This window comes from Danio rerio, chromosome 8, assembly GCF_049306965.1.
Source record: "Danio rerio strain Tuebingen ecotype United States chromosome 8, GRCz12tu, whole genome shotgun sequence".
Taxonomy (NCBI): Eukaryota; Metazoa; Chordata; class Actinopteri; order Cypriniformes; family Danionidae; genus Danio; species Danio rerio.
The window spans coordinates 9350359-9373704 of record NC_133183.1 but is presented as its reverse complement, the minus strand read 5'-3'; the positions used below and the strand labels follow the sequence as shown (position 1 = coordinate 9373704).

The 23346-nt window shown below is 33.0% G+C and overlaps 1 protein-coding gene across 3 annotated transcripts in view; it reads right to left on the bottom strand.

Moving 5' to 3' along the window:
- Nucleotides 1-7083: 7083 nt before the first annotated feature.
- Nucleotides 7084-23346, bottom strand: part of tfe3a (transcription factor binding to IGHM enhancer 3a) — a 39009-nt gene continuing 22746 nt past the window's right edge. Inside the window, exons 2-6 of one of the 3 annotated variants that reach the window (XM_073909091.1) lie at nt 22859-22976; nt 20484-20540; nt 20188-20263; nt 18073-18220; nt 7084-16042 (exon numbers count right to left, since the gene is read on the bottom strand). In XM_073909091.1, the coding sequence (XP_073765192.1) occupies nt 15617-16042; nt 18073-18220; nt 20188-20263; nt 20484-20540; nt 22859-22976 (825 nt within the window). In that variant the 3' untranslated portion in view covers nt 7084-15616. 3 annotated transcript variants of the gene reach the window in all.

Genomic DNA, 23346 nt, shown 5'->3' with positions numbered 1-23346 from the left:
TTTTGTACCTTTGGTTCTTGTTAAATTGACAAAAGCTGTTAAACATTATTTTATTGTTGAGGCAATTGTGGGTAATTACCCTGCATGATCTTTCAGATTGACTGTGATTGATGTGGTTATCACCAGTCATGTGTGGCAGAATAGGGCTGTGCGATATTAAAAAACAAAACAAAACTAATATTGCAATATTTTTGTTGTTCTGCCTTATATATTGTGATATAAATACAATTTCACCAGATTGGTTAAATAGCTCTGTTAGAAAATAATTCATTATTTTACATTGATTGGCATGATTTTGTAGGGGACTGATTGAATCATGCATAAAACAATTTACAAGCATAGATAAACAGGGCAAAGACAAAACTGCTGAGATACACAGTGTTTTATGTTTTTTTTTTTTTTTTTTTTTTTGGAGCATTCAACACAGAAATTGAATAATCAAATGTAAAATAACACTAGTCTTCTTTATATAAAAAATAAATACAATTAATATTTGTTTAAGATATAAAAGTTATAATTTATTGTGCCTGAATGTATTAAACTCTTTAAAATCACATGCAAATTATAATTTTTTAATTTAATTTTGGTTAAAATCTGCAGCTACTCCACAAATCACATGTACTCTGAACTTATGTGCTGCTCAACATTGCAGATGTGACTACTGCAGATGGGCACATTGCAATATTAATGCTGATAAGATATATTGTACAGCCTATAAAGAAGAATATTATTGCTTAGCTTGCTTTAAACACTTGAAAATGTGCACGTATTTTTGGTTGGTTCGTTTTAAAAGATTGTAGCTTTTTTTGCTATTTTATATATATATATATATATATATATATATATATATATATATATATATATATATGTGTGTGTGTGTGTGTGTGTGTGTGTGTGTGTGTGTGTGTGTGTGTGTGTGTGTGTGTGTGTGTGTGTGTATGATAAGCATTGTGTAGGGTTGTTCAAATAGTAAACTCATTTAATGTATCATCCTTTTAATTTATGTTTTTTAAATCTAAGAAAATTGTTAGATTTAAGTCTGACGTTAAAAAGGCATTGTATATTGTGTTTTCCAATCCTCAGAAGGTAACACTTTCCTCTGCTTCGGGAAAATCCGTACTCCTGTGTTTTTAATGTAAAGTCACTTTCTGAAGATACATGACAAGTTACGTAAATATGTCTTTTAAAACAACAAGTATCACTGTGATTTATCTGAAATAAAACACACTATAATTTGTGCAGTGTAGTATGGTTTATTTTTTCGACAAGGCAACTGTTTGAAAGAAACAAGCGAACGCGTGCTAAAAACAGGAACAATACAATAGACACGGGTGTCCATGCAAATAATTGCAATTTTTTTTTAAACTCTGTGATGAAATAAACACTGGGCTTACGAAAATACAGCAAAACAACCGTGATCTGTTTCAGTTCGCGAAGCAAATTCATGACGTCATGATTTGTGTACATGGAATCAGCCTAAAGTTGCGCATGCGCTGTGAATGGGGGAACAGGGGAACTGAATTCTCCGGAACACCGGTCACCGTAGTGAAGCAGCCGGAGACACTAATGGACAAAATCAAGAGGACGACCTGGTCAACGAGTGATGGACGAGGAAATAAAAGTAGGGAAGGAAGGAGGCGAGTTGACCAGTCAGTTGTAGAGAAACTCCAGCAATTCAGACGCGAATCAGTGGAAGAGGATTAAAAAAAAAAAATCCACTCAATAGACAAAAACTCGAAACAGAATGAAAACAATTTAGCCGACACCCTTTACTTTATCACATGCGCAACAGACCAAGTTCGCGCTGTCAACAAAGACTGAAACTAACGTTTACCAGGTTGACTAAATTTAATTTAGAATGTATTATTATTATTAATAGTATTATTATTTTAAATGGGCCTATAGTAAAATTATTAGTTCGGGAGCATAACGGGACCGGGACACAATCGCCAGGAGGTATGAGTGACTTTCAGAATAAAGTTACTTCGGAGAGCCCTCTAGTGGTGAAAAGAGGTAAATTCTCCGCAATGAATACCAACCCAAACACAATTAAGGTTAACTTAAGAACCTCACTGTTGGAAGTTTTTAAATGGGTTTTCACTATGTTACAGAACGTTTTATCTTTTACTTTAAGGCATTATAGTATTCTGGCTGATGTTCATAGCAGCCAAGAGGATGGAGCACTGAAAATGGGTATTGAAAAATATGTACAGTTTATAGACACAATTTTGACATGGAGACTAATAAGCAGAGATTAAGAGTAGTTTCATTCAACGTTAATGGGGTATTGAACCCTCAAAAACGAACTAAAATAATAACTAAACTAAAGAAAGAAAAGACTCATATTGCTCTTTTACAAGAGACACATTTGAATGAAACAGAACATCTGAAACTTAAACAAAGGGGATTTAAATGGATATTTTCTTCTTCCTATAAATATGGCCATAGACGAGGAGTTGCAATTCTTATCTCAAATCAAGTAAACTATGAGCATTTATCAGAAAAGAAGGATAAAGAAGGAAGATTTATTTGCATTAAAGGAAAAATAAATGGGACCCAAGTAACTATATTTAACATATATGCCCCTCCAGGAAGCCAGTGGTCTTTCTTTAAACAAATATTAAATATGATATCAACAGAATCAGAGGGCATTCTTATTTGGGGAGGTGATATGAATATTCGATTATCTAAACTGGATTATTCAGGAAAAAGTATAATATCTCAAAACCAAGTAAGAAAGAAAATTAACACAATATTAAAAGAAATTGGTATCATTGATATTTGGAGAAACATCAACCCAAATACACGGGATTATTCACACTTTTCAGCCCCACACTCAACATATAGCAGAATTGATTATTTTTTTACTTTTCTTAAAGACAGACACAGAGTCACATCATGTGACATCGGAACAATAGATATATCTGATCATGCGCCCATAATAATGACAATAAATATTAATCATAACAAAAGGAATACCCTCTGGAAGTTAAACTCGAGTATACTAAATAACCCATTTGTAAAAGAGAATATTAAATCTGAGATTGAAACATACTTTGAGGAAAATAATAATGGGGAAGTAACACCAATAATTTTATGGGACGCATTTAAAGCAGTCTTAAGAGGAAAGATGATTGCTAGAACAGCACTATTAAAGAAAATTAGTCAAGGAAGAATTGATAGTTTACAAATTAAATTGAAAAAGGCACAAGCGTTACATAAAAGAACAAATGATCCTGGTGAAAAACAGATAATTAAAAAATTGCAAAAAGAATTAGACAGTTTGTTATCAGAAGAAATTCAGCGTAAACTATTATTTCTTAGACAGAATTATTATGAAGCAGGAAACAAATCTACAAGACTTTTAGCATATAAATTAAGAAAACAACAAACAGAGTCAACAGTGTATAAAATAAGGAACCCTGAAACTAATAATATACATCATAAATTGGAAGAAATACAAAAAAGTTTCGAAATATACTACAGAACCCTATACACACAACCAACAATGCAGAATGAACAGCATATAAAAAATTTTCTCAACTCATTAAGTTTACCAGAAGTAACCGAGGAACAAAATGCCAGTTTAACAAAAGAAATTACAGAACTAGAAATAAATGCAGCAATAACAAAATTGAAAGCAAACAAAAGTCCAGGTACCGATGGATACACATCTGAATGGTACAAATGTTTTCGAGATCAGATAGTTCCAAGACTTAAAATGGCATGTAATTGGGCACTGCACAAAGGAGAAATTCCTCCTTCTTGGAGAGAAGCGACAATTACAATTATTCCTAAAGATGGGAAAGACAAATTACAGTGTAAAAATTATCGCCCAATTTCGGTTTTAAATATAGATTATAAAATATACACATCAATTTTGGCAAAAAGACTAGATAATATATTACCAGACCTTATACAACTAGATCAAACAGGATTTATACGACAAAGACAAACCCAAGACAATATTAGACGAACTTTACACATCTTATCGCACATACAACAAAGAAAGATAGAATCACTGATCTTGGGACTAGACGCAGAAAAAGCCTTTGATACAGTTAGATGGTTATATCTTTATAAAGTAATGGAGAAATTTGGTTTCCATCCAATTATCATTAAAGCTCTACAAGCAATATACAACAAACCAACAGCTAGAATCAAAATTAATGGAAGCCTCTCAAAATCATTTATTCTAGAAAGATCTTGTAGACAAGGATGCCCCTGTTCTCCACTATTGTTCGCTTTGTTTTTGGAGCCACTAAGTCAGAGCATAAAACAAAACACCGATATTGAGGGAATTAAGGTATTTGGAGAAGAACAGAAATTATCTCTTTTTGCAGACGACGTGTTAATTTATTTAGGAAAACCACAAAAATCATTAGAAGTACTTATGGAAACATTAGAATCCTTTGGAAAATTATCAGGCTATAAATTAAATGTACAAAAAACTCAGGTTCTAACTTTAAATTATCAACCATCTAAATATTTAAGGCAAAAATTTGATTTTAATTGGAAAGAAAATTCAATGAAATATTTAGGAGTTAATATCCCTAAAGATTTAACCTTTTTATTTGATCTAAATTATAAGCCACTATATTCAAAGATAAAGGCAGATTTAGTTAGATGGAACCTTCTACCATACCTAGGATTACACTCCAGAATAGAATCAATTAAAATTAACATACTTCCAAGATTTTTATATCTTTTTCAAACACTACCTATAGAAATAAGTAAACAACATTTTACAGAATGGGATAGATCGATTTCACGTTTTATATGGCAAGGGAAAAAACCAAGAATTAAATTTAAAACGCTACAATTACAGAAAGACGAAGGAGGATTTACATTACCATGTTTGGAGAAGTATTACCAAGCGGCCCAAATACGACCATTACTATGCTTAAGTAACCCTAATTTTAAAGCCAGATGGAAAGAAATAGAAAATGCCACTCCAAACAGACCCCCAATTCAAGCAATAATGGCTGATGACAATTTGAGGAAAACCTATGAAAAAGAAATTAATCAATGGACAAACAATTCATTAAAAACGTGGCAAGAAATATTAAAAAAATATGATCTAACAGAGTCAGTATCAATACTGAGATGGCCAGCGTTTGACTCCACATTCGCCCCAAACAAAATAGACACTAGTTTTAAAGTTTGGAATAAGCAAGGACTTACGGCATACTGCACTTTTCTACATAATGGAAGTGTTAAGGATTTTGAAACATTCAAAAATGAAAATTCACTATGTGACCACGACTTTCATAGATATTTACAGATAAGACACAAAATTAAAAACATTAGAAATGGTGATGAAAATAAAAATAATGACCTCCTGACAATATTTATCACAGCTTATAAAGGAGGCAACATGACCAAAATAATTACTAAACTATATAAAAGTCTACAAGACAATAAAGCAGAAAACACATATTATATAAAAAATAAATGGGAAAAAGAGAACAATATTGAAATTACTGAGGAAGAGTGGAAAAGTATTTTTAAAACACAGTGGAAATCAACAGCCTCCTCAGTCTGGAGGGAATTCGGTTGGAAAAATATAATTCGTTTTTTCGTCACCCCTGAGCAGAAGAGATACTTAAACAAAAATGCAGTCTGTTGGAGACTATGTGGCTCAAATGAAGCGAATCATACACACATATTCTGGAAATGTTTAAAAATTCAGGCATTTTGGAAAGAAATTCATAAATGTTTAGAGACTATATTCCACACCCCCATCGATTTTTCCTTCTCAACTCTATACTTAGGCCTCAACTCTCCTATGCTAAAAGAAAAATCTGACAAAAAACTGATTAAAATTTTGCTGATAGCCTGTAAAAAAGCCATAACCAAAAAATGGTTACAGCTTGAAGCACCTCAAATTAGTGATTGGTTTGAAATAACTTATGATATCTATAAAATGGAGAGGCTAACAATGAATCGTCGATTACAGACTGTGGAGCTTAATGAGACATGGAGAAAATGGGTAGAATATATTCTCCCATTAAGGCCAGACTTGATATAGAATGTGTAATAGTCAGAGAGATGTGAATTTTATTTTGATTATTTTATGTATTATTTTTTGAGATAAAACTTACAAGAAAAATAATAAGAACAATACCCATTTAAAAATAAATAAATCAAGGTGCTAAAAGTACCATCCTCACAGTTTCATATGTATATAGTTTATGAAAAAAAAAAAAAAAAAGTGCAGATCGAGTGCTACAATATGGGTTTAAAAATAAGGGAACAACTGAATTGTAATTGAAAAGCAATACATAAAAAAAAAAAAAAAAATGTTTTTTCTTTTTCATCTGTATACATTTTGATGGTATACAAAACAATTACAAGTGTATTGATTTGATTGTTCCTATAGTATCCTTGAGTCATTAATGTAATTTTCATATTTAATTATGTATGGAGTTTTTATTTATTTATTTATTTTTATTTTTATTTTTTTTTTTCATTTTTACAATTTCTGGATCCCTATGTTGGATTGTTTTTGTGTAACCAATGTGGAAAACCATATGAACCCTATCAATATGTAAACTTGGAAACTGCAATAAAAAACTAAAAAAAAAAAAAAAAAAAAAAAAAAAAAAAAAAAAAAGAAATAGAGAACAAATTTATAGTATCTACATGACAAATTTAAATGAATCTTTAACAAGTGTTAATTGTGCTAACTACTAAACTGTTACTATTTGCAGTAACATGAGTATGAAGGGAATCATTAAGGATCCACAGCCATATATCCAGCCAACAAAGCCACATCACCCTGCAGCCCACGACCGGTCACTCACTGAAGCTAAGCAGGGCTGAGCCTGATCAGTACCTGGATGGGAGACGTGGTGTTGGTGAGGCCAGCAGGAGGTGCTAAGCCTGCGGTCTGTGTGAGTCCTAATGCCCCAGTATAGTGAAGGGGACACTATACTCTCAGTGAGCGCTGTCTTTCGGATGTGATGTTAAACTGAGGTCGTGACTTAGCACTTCTTCTTTGTGCTTACTGTTATTTCCAACCATTTTCCCCTCTATCAGAACACTTCTATCAAAGGTAAAGAACAACCAAACAAACTCACATCTGTTTCATAACTTTATTTATACATTTTGTTTCCTAAAAAGTAAAAAAAAAATCAATATAGGCTACTGAAGAGTACAAAAAGAAATCTGCATAACTGTTGCTTGTTTCGATGTTGTTAAGAAAATACAGGAATAAACATCCACAAGCACCGTGGACACTCAAATACAGAATAAACGACAGACATTTTCCCTTTAAAGTGTGACCAGACAGTGGACATCTATAGTATATCATCAAGTACATGAATGTAAACACTGCCTAATTAGTCTCCTGCAGTTATACAGTGAATTGTAGGATCTTCTTAATGCATTTTAGACTATTTTTCACGACAGACAGAAATGATGGCAAGTTTGAGGACGATTCAGCAGACAGAAACTGCGCAACAATCTTCAAAACATTAAAGAAATGGCCAAATGTCATCAGTAGGCATTCAACATGATATATATATGTATATACAGAGGTACATAATAATTTAAGCTGGAAAAGCCACAGAACACGCAAATCCCTCTGTTTTTTCATTCCTGAATGCTATTTCTACAGCAGTGAACACGAAATTAGAGACAAAAGCGATAAAGGGATCACACTGACATTGCATAGATCTAAAGCTGAGTGTGTTGCAGTATTCATAATGTATCATAATAATGTTTTAGGCTTCGTTTAAAAAAGTAAATCTCTCCCGCTGCTCCAGCAAGGTGTTAAAACTATCCATACTTTACATATTAACAACATTTTGTTTGACTTTTTTTAGTAAATAGCAATGAAAATATATTTTATTGTTTGCTTTATAACTTGATATATTTGGTAAAACATTAAAGAAAGCTTTGTACATTAGTCTTTGTGATAAATCTAAGGAAGCTTGTTTTTGTTTTTGCCACTGGTTAAAAATGTAAAAAGGTAATCGTTCTTGTTTAACATTTCTGTTATAATTGCTTTTTTGGGGTTATAAACTCATGTTAACATATTAACTTTCAATGTATACCTTATATTTAATAAACTCAGATTTACATGAAAAAGCAGGAATTTAGAGATAAAACCCCATATTCTATATAAAAAACTCAAAATGATCAAAAAACAAACAAAACAATTTAATAAAATGTCAGAATTGTGAGAAAAAGTAAGCAAAAAAGTTTAAAAGTATGAATTGCAAAATAAAATTCTCTCTATTCTTTTTTTATATACAAATTGCAATATTAAAAAGCAATGTTATTTGAGATCAAAATAAACCAACCCAAAAGTCTGAACCAAAAAAGTCAAAATAAGAAAAAACAAAATTTAAGAGACAAAATGAAATATTCTAAACTAAAACATTTACAAAAAACAAAAAATTTAGAAAAACAAATTTAAATGAAATATTTTAAACAAAAGTCTGAATTGCTATAACTCAAAACTTGCAATCAAAAAGGTCAGAATTGCACAAGTAAACAAAATTTGAAACCAATAACTGAGCAAAAAATTCAATATTCTAAACTAAAGTCAGAATTATGAAATAAAACTTCAAAATACGAAATCAAAAAGGTCAGAATCGAGATAAAACAGTCAAAAAGTTTAAAATGTCAGAATAATAAGATAAAATTCAAAATTTGAAATTAAATTCAGAATTGTGAGAGAAAATTAAAAAACTAAAACAAAAATATCTGAATTGCAAGATAAAACTCAAATTAAAAAAAGGTCAGAATATTGAGACAAAACTCAAAATTAGAAATCAAAAAGGTCTGAACTGCAAGACAAAACTCAAAATTAGAAATCAAAAGACTAAAGTTAAAAGATAAAACTCAAAATCAGAGATCAAAAGGTCATAATTGTGTAATAAAACTCAAAAATTGAAATCAAAACGCAAGAATTATGAGATAAAACTCAAAAACTGAAATCAAAAAGTCTGAATTATGAGATAAAACTCAAACTTCAAAATCACAAAGTCAGAATTATGAGAAAACTCTAAAATTCGAAATGAAAAAAGTTCAAAGTTCCAAGAGAAAACTTCATTCTTGTCGGCTTAGTCCCTTTATTAATCCAGGGTCGCCACAGCGGAATGAACCACCAACTTATCCAGCAAGTTTTTACGCAGCGGATGCCCTTCCAGCCGCAACCCATCTCTGGGAAATATCCACACAGACACACACTCAAACACTACGGACAGTTTAGTCTACCCAATTCACCTGTACCGCATGTTTTTGGACTGTGGGGGAAACCGGAGCACCCAGAGGAAACCCACGCGAACGCTGGGAGAACATGCAAACTCCACACAGAAACACCAACTGAGCCAAGGCTCGAACCAGGGACTTTCTTGCTGTGAGGTGAACGTGCTACGTGCTAAGAGAAAACTTAAAATTTAAAATTAATAAAAATTAATAAAAAAAAGTCAGAATTGCGAAACCAAACTCAAAATTCTAAATCAAAAAGGTTGAATTGCAAGAGAAAAGAAAATTAGAAACCAAAAAGGTCTAAAATTTGAGATGAAACTCAAAATTCAATACCAAAATAAGGTGCGACGATAAATTCTAAACCAAAAGCTTAAAACCCCAAATTCAGAATAGAGAAATATAAACTTTCAATGACCTTTTTCATTTTTAACCCAGTGGCATAAACTATCAGTAAACTACATAAATCAGCACATAATAAACAGCTTTAAAATACTTTTCACAAACACACATAGATTAGCAAAACGCTGCAAATCTACATTAGTAAAGGATATTTCCCAAGCTGCTGCTGCTAACGTACACAAAAGCAGTTCTGCTTCTCCTTTCAGATCTGTATATTCACAACACACACACAGACACACATACACACACACACACACACATAAAAAGTGTGTAGTATAAAACTGCCATGATTTCAACACAGCCATAGCCTATACGTTTTGCAGCACAAGTATTCTCCAGCACCTCGCTGTATATGAACTCATTACATTACTTCCAATGTAGCTCTCAGCACAACTACAGCAATAAAATGTGCGGTAGAAATAAAACAGAACTTTAAACTGTCATAATATTCCTGATAAAGACTGTAAAGACGATAGATTAGAGTCAAACATTTCCAAATCACAATAATGAAGTTTTGACGACTGAATAAAAGTCTCTTCTAATCGACAAGGTCTTTGAATGTCAAAGGAAACATGTTTTGCTGACAGGAATAAGCTGATAGCAGACTGCTGATTTAAGCAGAACATTTAAATCAACACAGTTATCATCCTTATTCCCGAAAATTGATATGCTGATTAATATTTCGGTGGAAACGCGATATTTTATTGTTTTCCCGACGTTTCTGTTCGTCGGGAAAATGCATTCATAGATGCACATAAATGGAAAGAGTAACACATATGTGAGCCGGGATCACAAAACACTCAGGAGGGAGATTTATAGCATTTATACAGCTTGATGTACTGTATGCTCTGTTAGAATCTGAAAATATCTGACCAAAATACAACTATTAGAAAATGTGGAATCTGCACTGTTAAAAATGCCAGCTTCCTCATAATTCCTTCAAGTTGTCCCAACACAAATCGTTTACGTTGACTTGATCATTTCAACTAACTCACAGCATGGGAAATAAGTAATGAATGTCACATTTTTCCTCAGAAAACATACTTCTAAAGATGCCGTTGACTTGAAATTTTCACCGCATGTTAGTAACAATCAAAGAAATCCATATATGCCAAGAAAACAAATCTAATTAGTTTATAAATTAAGTTATGTGTAATACAATGAAATGACACACGGAAAAACTATTGAACACATGAAGAAAGGGAGGTGTGGAAAAGGCATGGAAAGCTGAGACAGCAGCTGAAATCTCGCTGTAGTTGTAAATTAATATTAGCTGCTTTAGTCCAGGGGATCTCAAACTTTTCAGCCCGCGACCCCCAAAATGACAAAAGTGACTCGCGACCCCATATATCCTCTGTGGTGGTTATAAATACAGAAAGTGCATGCAATGCCGCACACACGCCAATAGACCCAAGTCTATTCTTCGTTTAATTTTTTTGTATGTATGTCAGTGCTGTAAATGGGCCAGAAAGTTTACCCTGGTGTTATAAAATCAATCTGCTGCATCTGACGCTATTGCTGTGTCTTTAATATAATGTAATTACCCTAGGGGTTGCAATCCAATAGAACTAGTAACTATAAGCTACTATAGTAACTATTTAGTAACTATAAACAACTATTTTTTGTCTCTTTAGTAGGTTATGGATAAAATATGGTCATTTTTATGGTTTAATAACCATATAAATGATAATAACCCCCCCTTCACATTGTCCTGCAACCCCTCGCAACCCCCTCCCAACCACCACTTTGAGAACCACTGCTGTATTCCAACATCTATAATATTTGGAGGATAAAGATGAAAGCAGGGTGGACATTTCAGCAAGACAATGATCCAAAACACAGCCAAAGAAACTCTCAAATGCTTTCAGAGAAAGAAAATCAAGCTGTAGAATGGCCCAGCCAAACACCTGACCTGAATCCAATAAAAATACCAAATAAAGATCAGATTTGATAGACGAGAGCCACAGAACCATCAAGATTTTGACCCTTTGTTGAAGTCTGTGAGAAACTCACACCTGAGCAATGCATGTGACTTTATTCTCCATTTGAGAGGCGCCTTTAAGCGGCCATCACCAACACAGCCTTTTATATGAAGTATTAAATATGTTTCAGTAGTTCAGTACTTTCTCCTTGTGTCATTCCATTGTAACTACACATTACCTGGTTCAATTTCATGTCAACAGCTCCTTTAGAAATAGTATTCCCAGGAAAAATCCTGACATCCTCAAAACTTATTTGATTTTATACTTATTTTGAGTGTGAGGGTTAAAAAAGATAATTACATACTAATCAAACATGAAGATTTGATATATTTACTCACGAAAATCTTCATAGAACATGATCATTATTTAATATACAAATGATTTCTGACAGAAGAGAAAGAATCAGTCATTTTGACTCATTTCATGTATTTTTTGGCTATTCCTAAAACTATACAGTAAGGCTGGTTTTGTACTCTGGGGTCACATATTAGATAGTATCCACAAGTTTCTTTATGTCATTATTTGTTTAATTTTTGGCAGTGCTTCTGTGATACTAATTATATCACTTTAACTTATGAATAATAATTAAAAAACAGATATTTACGGACACTTCTGCGTTCGTCAGTTGAATTAAAGGCTCAATCTAATAGGTTCATCACATAGTCAAAGCTTTTGGACGCATTTTTGATTCTTTGCACACTTAAAGGGGTAGTTCACCCAAAAATAAAAATGTACTCATTTTGAAGTGGATCTAATGCTGAAAGCTGGTATCACTTGACTTTCATAGTATTTGTTTTTACTGTATAGAAGTCAATAGTTTTCAGCATTCTTTAAAATATCTTCTTTTGTGTTTCACAGAATGAACTTTTAAAGTTTTGAAAGAAGTGTAAAGAGTCATTTTCATTTTCCGAGAACAATCTCTTTAAAACTATTAGAATATCAGGCTTAAGTGTGATAATATCATAAACCGTAGATGTAAATCACACACCGCTATCTGTTCTGCATCAGTGAGGTGATCCCTGCAAGCCACACATGCATCTTTCCGACTGTTGATATAAAGCTGGTTTTCATTGTGCTACATAATCAACCTAAGAGCACAACAATCTCAACAGGAAACGAAAGCCGAGCTGAACAGGATGTTCACTTTTCTGTCTGTCGCTTTTTCCTGAGGACACGTTTAGGAACAGTTTTACTGCCGCCGTTATTAAAAGCACAGATGTACAGCGTGATATACACACACACTCTCACATTTAAAAAAGGGAAATAACACACAACTGTCCCTTTCGTATTCGATGTGCTACTACTGTAAACTCTGACATACAGTAAGCTGCAAAAGTCTGAGGCAGTTCCATCTTAATACAATTTCCTCAAATTAAACCAACGTTTAACTGTTTAAGGGTAGTATGACTGTGTTATTTGAAAGTAGACATTTATTTGATCAAAAACAGTGATGCTGTTAAATGTTTTTGCAATTTAAAATAGCCATTTTTTATTTTAATATAGGTTAAAATGAAGTTAAAATATGCTAATGTGGTGCTCATTAACATTTTATTTAATGGACCCTTTTCACAAGACTGTTATGACGTGCTTAACTGTCATCACAAACTTAAATCCTGATTTTTTAATGCATATAAATGTTTTAACTTATTATTTTATGTATGTTTTATATCATCTTTGCATTAAATAATAAAAAACGCATTACCACTTGTGTGAGGTGTTTCTAATTTAGTGTCTAAAAATTTAGTGTCTCCCAGCATAAGTGTATGCTGGGAGTCTCACACTATTTTTTTTCCTTTTTCTGAAAGTCTTGTAACACCATCGTGGAGCTTTTCTTTTATTATTTCAGCAAATAGGATTGTAAAAATAATATTTGTAATACTCTCCCATTCACTGCGCTCAAGTTTACCCAACTATGACAAATTCTGCAGTGGAGAAACCTGGAAATGTGAAAAGGGTCTGTTATCATTATCATCAGTGCTGCTTGATATGTTTGTGAAAACCATGGCACATGATTTTACAGGATTCTTTGCTGAATAAAGTTTTAATTATTTGTTTAATGCATTATAATTTCCTTTCCTCTCACTTATGATCACTTTTTAATGCATTTTTTTTTGCTGAAATTAAACATTATTATTACATCAAAGCATTGAATGGTAGTGTATAATATTAATATAATAATTCAAGTTAAAATTAGTGAATGTATTTAGATTGATCTAGTGAGGAAAGCACTTGAACGAGTCAAAATTATTCGCCCTCCTGTGAATTTTTTGTTTAATGGAGCAAGGAATTTTTTAGTGTTTCCTATAATTTTTTTTTTCTCCTGAAGAAAGTCTTATTTGTTTAATTTTGGCTAGAATAAAAGTAGTTTTAATCAAAAGTATATATATATTTAAAATAGGGCTGGGCGATATGGCAAAATTGCAATCTCAATAATTATTGTCCATATTGAATGATAACGATATATATTTTTATACAAGTTGTTAATGCTTCCAGGGTTAACCATGATTTTACTGTTTTAAATGATGACTGTTAAAGTCATTTAAAGAATGACTGCTTTAAATAGTGGCTTGCACACACAGCATTACTTATTATAAAAATAAATAAATAAAAGTTAGACAAACATATTTTGCACTACAACACTAAATTTAGTTTTTTGTTTTGTTGTTAAAAAACAAGAAATCATGTTAAATGAGAATCTGAAATATTTTATGGCACACTCAAAAAAATGAAGGTGATTAAGTATTCAATTTTTTATTTTTTTTTAATAAATTGGTCTTATACTTCATATATTCAGATTTTTTTCAGTACATGTATTAAGTTCGGTACTTTTACATATCAACCATTTGGTAAAGGGCTGATATTTTAGAAATGATGAGAAGTGTTGGGAAAAAAAATGCATTGAGTGTGTTAACTAGCGACTGGAGTTAAGAAATGCAATCCATACATTTATTTTCTTGGTGGGGTAGTTAATGGGTTGAAAGAGTACCCCCACAATAACTGATGCCACCAAAATTAGAGAGTCCATTAAATGGCATAATTTCAGCCGATAAATTTTTGGTGGCCGAAAATTCAGTACATCTTTAAAATTAACACACTTTTAGACTCCCATTGTTGCACATTTCTGCTGTGTGATTGGCTTTTAAATCAATATATAGTAAAAAAAAAAGTCCAAAGCTTATGTAATTGACAGAAATTTTATCGCGATTCAATATAGTATCATTAATCAGCCCAGCCCTATTTCAAGGTCATTATGTTTAGCCGCTATATTTTAAAAATAATAGGCAATATTTTTTTGATTGTCTACAGAACAAACAATCGTTATACAATGATTTGCCTAATTACCTGATAAATTAACCTAATTCACTTAGTTTAGCCTTTAAATGGCACTTTAAGCTGAATACTAGGATCTTGAAAAATGTCTAGTCAAAGACAAAAGAAATCAGTTATTAGAAATGAGTTATTACAACTATTTTGCTGAAAAAAAAAAAAAGCTTTCCATTAATCAGAAATTGGGGGAAAAATATACAGGGGGGCTAATAATTCTGACTTTAACTCTACATATTTTTTACCTAATTTAAATAATTTTGTATATTTCCTAATTTTCCAGTCTCAGACTTTTAAAGCTCACTGTATAGGTGATCTTAAAAATAAACTATTCATCCACTTAAACTCATATGGTTGGTGGTCAGGAGTTAATAATTATAGTGCTACTTTTCATATATATTAGAAATACGAAATATATGTTTAGCACTACCTCTACTCTATGTACATATATTCTTTAATATTCATTCATTCATTCATTCATTCTTTTTTTTACATATATATATTAATCAGAGGTTGTTGAGATAACAAATGAAGCATCCAGAAGGCTTTCTATACCTGCATCTCCTCCAGAATCGAGTCTCGAGGATGTCTACAGTACAGCGAATAACAAAGACGTCAAGATTACACTGCCCTCTACTGGCCGACAATGGAGTGCACAAGCAGATAAACTAGCATCTGAATTGAAGACGTCACAAGTCTTCCTCCATGCTGAAGCTACTTCTACGACTGCTTGTTTTTGAGGCTCCTGGAGAAACCGCGGAAAGGAGGGGATCAGCGCCTCCTACGGGTGAAAGAGCACCGGTGTCATCCATCAGAATATCCCCTAAGCCCATATCGGCCATCAGGGCTGGACTGAAGACGGAGGCCGTGTGGTCGTCCAACTCTCCGAAACTGAGTGTGCCAAGCTCTAAAGGACTGGTGACCGTCCCGCCAACTGATGAGGTGGAGGAGGGCGGAGACAGGAAGGAAGAGGGTGTGGTCTGGGTGATTGACAGGAGGGTTTTGGAGAGGTCAGTGTTGGGGTTGTGCTCCAGTGTTAAAGTCTGTGTTTGGGTCAGAGAGTCTGAGAGCTGAGATGACGAGAGGCCATGGAGCCGAGCTTGCATTTCCAGTTCCTGTTGATCACACAGGAATTATTATTCAATTGTGAACAGGGGAATTTACACATGCATAGGATGCATATACAATTGCAAATAAAGAAAATGACAATATGGACAATATGGATATGCAAAAATACCTGTATGCTCCAAAAAAAACATACTAGTTTGTTCAAACTAGTTATTTTAAATGTGCTGAAACAATACAATTGTTGAAGTTTCAGAGGACAACTTAATTGTTTTACATTCAATCCACTTAAATTTGTATAAACTAATATGTTAACTTGATTCCTTCATGTTAACTCCTTAAACATTTTGATTATTTTTACAGTGTAGTTGAGTGTTTGGAATTTATTATTATTTTTTTTAATAAAACTGACATATTACTGATTTTATGAGCAATGCTTTTGTCGACCTTCTTAAGTCATTGATGTGATTCATTCCAATATTACTATGGAAATGTTTAAAAAGGGATGCAAATTTTGGGCTAAAAAGCAAAATAATGAAGTAAAAGAGGAGCCATCAAAATAAAAATAACATCAAATGTTTATAATATTAAACAAAATGATCCAATCAATTAAAATGAGCCGAAATGCAATAATTACTCTATAATTAGTAAACCAATAATCTACTATCAGGTTTTAAAGGTGCAGTATGTTACTTTGACACACAGTGGTTGAACTAGGTATTGCATTCCTTGATCAAAATAAACGTAAGCGCAGGTTGCCAGATTGAGGACCAACAGAAGCGAGTCTGATGATCAAGCCTCAAGGCTGATGTAAGGCTGATTTAAATAGTGCTCTAAATAAAAGCAACGGCACGCGATAGAAGGAATATTCTCCATATTAAAAGGAGTTTTTGTCCCATACTAGGAATTTCTATTTTAGAAAAGGCTTCTATTTCTTGCTGCTGATTGCATGATCACCTCAGGTACACCTCATGTGCTTTATTCAGCGTTAAATGTTAATTATGTGAGTTGGAATGCCATTTAACATGACATTTATTGCCATACTACTACGACAGCAGATAAACAAGAAGGTTCACTTAGCATTGTTTTTTAAAAATCTGCAAACATAATATGGTATTGTTATGCTTTAGAAAAGTCAAAAGCTTACATAGAGCACCTTTAAATAAAATACAACAAGCTTGATCAATATTCAAAGTGCTGTGTTATTAAATGTAGCTAAAACTATAAAACTAATAGTTTTTTTTAAACAAGCTGAAAAAAAACAAGACCTTATATATATATATATATATATATATTTATTATTATTATTATTATTATTATTATTATTTAAATATACAAAAAAAAAAGAACATTTCTTATATATTTAAATATATTTTAAATACGAAATGTAACCTAAAATAAAATACACTTTAAAGATAACTAAAAATGCTTCCTTGGAAATGAACTTCAGTTTAAGCATGAAGAAATACAATAATTAAAACTAACAAAAATAATACATGTATAAAAAAGTATATAGTTACAGTGCTCAGCATAAATGAGTACGTCGTTCACAGATCTCTCTTATAAATGTATATTTTCTATTAAATGCATTACGATAATATATTAGTGTATATACATTAGATTAGTCAGTACCAAAGCTAAAACTGGAACTAATCTAACAAAAAACTAAAGATCAGTCCAAAAGTACACCCAGATCAAAATGTTGGGGAAAATGTTTTAACAAACTGGAAAAATCAATAAAAAACATAAAAAAATATATAATGATTTGTTGAAATATTGTAGTTTGTATAACACCTCATTTGAATATAAATGTATTATCTCTCTATTATTAAAGATGTAACCAAACTTATTTTAATGTATATATAACCCTTTAATAAAACCGTTTAGTTTAAATGCAACAAAATGTTTGGCTATATTCACTGAGAAATAGATATAAAGGGGGTGTACTCATTTATGCTGAGCACTGCAGATTACAAACACTGAAAACATAAAGCTAATTCAAAATATTTATGAATAATATAATAGCATAAACATAAGATGGACTGAACTATGGTCATTTTCTAAGCAAGACCTGCACTACCTGAATGCGCAGCATCAGACTGCGGTTTGCGTGTTCGAGTTTCTTCTGTCTGGTCTCCATCTCTTTGGATCTCTGCTGCTCCTTTTGCAGCTTGCGGATGTAGTCGACTGACGCCTTTAATATGGTGCCCTTGTTCCAGCGCAACTCCCTGTTCAGAAAATACAAACAGGCTATCTTATAGACACATGCACTGAATCAAAGAATCAGAGATACTGTAAATACAACAAACACAGATTACACTTAGATTTCATTTTAAGCTGTATAATTGATATACAGCCGTCCTTTTAAATTTAAATTCTTTTATATTTTCCCCAAAGTTCTGTTCAATTAAGTTTTTTTCATTGCATTTCTTAACATAGTTTTTAATGACTCATTTCTAATAACTGATTTCTTTTATATTTGCCATGATGACAGTACATAATATTCTACTAGATATTTTTCAAGATACTAGTATTCAGCCTAAAGTGACATTTAAATGTTTAATTAGGTTAATTGGGTTAACTAGGCAAGTTATGATAATTAGGCAAATCATTGTATATAACAATGGTTTGTTTTGTAGCCAAGTGGGCTAATTTATGAGGGGACTTTCTCCAGAAGAAAAAATATTATCAGAAATACTGTGAAAATTTCCCTGATAATTTTAAATATCCACTGAGAAACACTTGAAAAAGAAAACATTTTGCAAGAGGGCTAATAATTTTGCCCTCAACTGTATATTGAGTAGGAAACTTGCTTCAACATGAGGAAATGGTCTGAGACTAGGGCTGCACGATATTGGGGGAAAAAAAGTCTAACATTTGCGATAATTTGTTATTCTGCGATGTGTACTACCTGACAAAAGTCTTGTCATCTATCCAAGTTTTAGGAACAACGAATAATAGCTTGACTTCTAGTTGATCATTTGGTATCAGAAGTGGCTTATATGAAAGGCAAAGGCCTCTAGATTACACTTAGTTTACTAAAATAAAATATGATCGTGCCTTGATTTTGAATTGTTTAGACAAAAGTCTCGTCACTTAACAGAAATAATGTCCAGTATAGAATATAAAGTCATGGTGCCGTGAAAATGAATGAATATTGTGTCTGACTCCCATGAGCTTTGAGATTCTCTGGATTCATCTTCAATGCCTCCTCCTTCATCTTACTCCAGACATGCTCAATAATGTTCATGTCGGGTGACTGGGCTGGCCAATCCTGGAGCACCTTGACCTTCTTTGCTTTCAGGAACTTTGATGTGGAGGCTGAAGTATGAGAAGGAGCTCTATCCTGCTGAAAAATTTGCCCTTTCCTGTGGTTTGTAATGTAATGGGCAGCACAAATGTCTTGATACCTCAGGCTGTTGATGTTGCTATCCACTCTGCAGATCTCTCACACAGCCCCATACTGAATGCAACCCCAAACTATTCCTTTACCAATCTTGACTGATTTCTGTGAGAAACTTGGGTCCATGCAGGTTCCAGTAGGTCTACTGCAGTATTTCTGATGATTGAGATGCAGTTCAAAGGATGACTCATTGGAAAAAAATCTACTTTCTGCCACTTTTCCAATTGATCAACTAGAAGTCAAGTTATTATTTGTTGCTCTTACAACTGAAATCGACAACAAGACTTTTGTCAGGTAGTGTATATAATGTGATATGAATACAATTTCACTGGATGATTCGATAATGTCATTTGGAAAGAATTGATAACTTTAGATTGATTGGGATGATTCTGTAGGAGAGTGTAACTAAAAATCTAATAAACAATCTATAAGCAAAGATTTATACAATCAAGAAAAAGATGTTTTCAGGTACAGTAATTGAATAATAAACATAATTCAATCAATCAAATTCACCATTATTAAAGCTACAAACGGTACAATTTCTAATGCCTGGATGTTTTTAAAATCATAAAACAGTCACAGGCCTCAAAAACAAATGCAATTGATCAATTAAAATCCAGAATCAACATTGCATATCTTGCGATGTGACTATTTTGAATGATCAAATTGCGATAATCAATGCTGAAACGATATATTGTGCAGACTTTCTTTTTTTAAGTGTCCTTACAGTTGAACTGATCTAATCAGAGCTGAAAACCAGAGAGAAGTGAGAAAGACAGCAGTGATACTAACGGGTCAGAGGACTTTGGAATCAGAGCTCCAAGTTCCTTAATGCGGTCATTAATGTTGAACCTTCTTCTTCTCTCAACTACAGAAAAACACACACACACACACACACATAAAAACTGGCATTCTTTAAGTGGATAAGAACGACAAGAAAGGCAAGATGTTTCAGATAAACAGAAAGGTAATTTACTTCCTTGTACTCTAGAAAGGACCATTAATCTTAAGGGTTGTTACGTGCAGAAAGTGATGGCATATCTCAGAGATAAAACTGCAGGTCAAATCTGCAAGAAATCAAAACTCACTCAGGTTATGGTTGTCTTTCTTCTGCCTCTCCTTCATAATAGCTTTTGCCTCAGCATCTGTAAATGAATAAGAACAAATAAAGAAATTTATTTTAATGGATTTGTTTGTCACTGGCATCACCACAGAGAACTGGCAAAAACACTTTCATCATCTGCTATTGGTCGAACGAAAGGATGGCCACACCCACCCAAATGTCACACCACTAGCTGAGGGCAAGTTATGCAATTAGACTAATTAATATGTGGGATTTTCAGTAGAAATAATATTGAGAATAAAACCATAAAACATTTTTTATATAAATTATAATATATATATTATATATATATATAAACAAACATGAACATATTTTATTTCAGCTAGTTGCAATGTCTGTATTTTGTACTGTCTGAAGCCTGCACCTAAGCTTTTCACTTATCATAATACATAGTATTTTAATATAAGATATATATAGTATATATAAACAATATATATATATTGTTTAGTTTAGTTTATTTGTTTGCAGGGTCAATGCACATTAATAAACATCACTGTAAAATGTGCCAGAATTAGCCAAGAATGGCTATTTTTCATCTGTAAACGCCTTACAGAATGTTAAAAAGTCATAACTAAAATAGAAGCACAGCATCAAACATTAAATACACTTACATATATATTTTTGTATTATTAATTTTTTTTTGTTATTTTATATATAAAGTTCAGATTTTTACTTGTAGAATTTATGTTCTAATATTAATATTATTCAAAGTTTTAGTAACACAGGATACATTAGTAATGCTACACATAAGCATTTATTATTTATTTAGATAAAAACTCACCGGCCATTTATAAGGTACACCTGTCCAACTGCTTGTTAACACACATTTCTGATCAACGAATCACATGGCAGCAATTTAGGCATGTAGACATGGTCAAGACAATCAAAAAGGTGATTTAAGTGACTTTGAACATGGCATGGTTGTTGGTGCCAGACGGGCTGGTCTGAGTATTTCTGCTGATCTACTGGGATTTTCACACACAGCCATCTCTAGGGTTTACAGAGAATGGTCTGAAAAAGCTAGGCTACAGCAGCAGAAGACCACAGCAGGTGGAAAAAATATACAGTGAGTGGCAGTTCTGTGAGCGTGAATGCCTTGTTGATGCCAGAGGTCAGAGGAGAATGGCCAGACCGGTTTGAGATGATAAAGGCAACAGTAACTCAAATTACCACTCGTTACAACCGAGGGATGCAGAAGCGCATCTCTGAATGCACAACACATCCAACCTTGAGGCAGATGGGCTACAGCAGCGAAGACTACAACGGGTGCAAAAAAACAGCTAACAACAGGAAACTGAGGCCACAATTCGCACAGGCTCACAAAAAATTGGACAATAGACGATTGGAAAAACGTTGCCTGGTCTGATGAGTCTCGATTCCTGCTCTGACATTCAGACGGTAGGGTCAAAATTTGGCATTAACAACATGAAAGCATGGATCCCTCCTGCCTTGTATCGGTACTAGTAAGGGGTACCTAATAAAGTGGCCGGTGAGTCTATGTAACATTATTACTAAAGCTTTTAATACTTCTAAAATGAAATCAAAAATTCTAAAAGTAAAAACTTTATTTCAAACACTAATTAAACTACAAAGGTGTTTAAAGACTAAAAATAATACTGGAACCAACTAACAGGTGATTTCAGATTTCACCTTTAAATTAACTACATACGATTCACAAACCATACCTACTCTCCGATCAATAAAATCTAATAATAAAACTCGTAAATCGATGCTAATGTTTTACATGTGCTACTGAAACCTTGATCTTATTTTTATTGCATGCATTATAGTAACTGAACACCACTGAGTCTTTTAATTAGTCACAAGTTCTGCAAAAGCATGAATAAACACTGATACACTAATGAATCATACGGAGTTATGACTGTATTCTAACATTAGCTATGTTTCCATCCAAAGATCAAATTAATTGTATGCGCAAAACTGGAATATTGCACAAAATATTTGCAAATAATGCAACAGCTCCATTTTTTAATGTGCATACTGGAATTTCAGTAAAAGTGTTTTTACTGTAGTTTATGCAGATGAATTAAAATGCTTATCCTACTCAGTTATGCGCATATGTTTATTATTTTCATGTTCAAAATGTATGCATCTTTGTGTTTATATCAAGCATTTCTTTTATGGTATATTCCAAAACGCACATAAAAATAGGTGGATGAAACATCGCTAGTGTCTGTGCATGAACTGGGAACTGCTGTGAAACTGGGAAATGGCAAATGTGGTGTGTATAACTCTGCTGATACAGTCAGATTGACTCATGAAGGACGGGTGACAGACAAATGAGGAAGAAGAAGCAGAGCGAAATGAAGAGCTACAGACCGCTCATTTCTCTCTTGACATTCTGCAGGTCTGCGGGGCAGGAGTTGCTGACGGTGATGGTGGGCGCCGCCATGCCCTGACTGCTGTACACATCCAGGAGGTTCCCTGAGACTGGCAGCTGTTAAAAACCAATCACAATGTGTTATAGCATGACCCCGCCTACTGCATTATCTAGTCCGAGGACCCCACATTAACACATGGTGCGGAGGGTGGATAACATTCATTCAGTTTAGAAGATAACCACAAACATGAGCCTTCATATCTGAGGGGGGACATCTTTCACAATGGACAAACGGCTGTGTGTGCATGTGCGCTGCTGAAGTGATCCAATTCAACAAGGAAATGATGATTATAGATGCAAAAAAACAATCAATAAGAAGAAATTCGGAGGGTAAATTTTTAAATTTGTAACATTTCCTTCGTTAAAAGCTTATAAACAGAGCGCATAACCACAAAAAACAGCTTTGCTCTTGTTTTATAAGTGAACT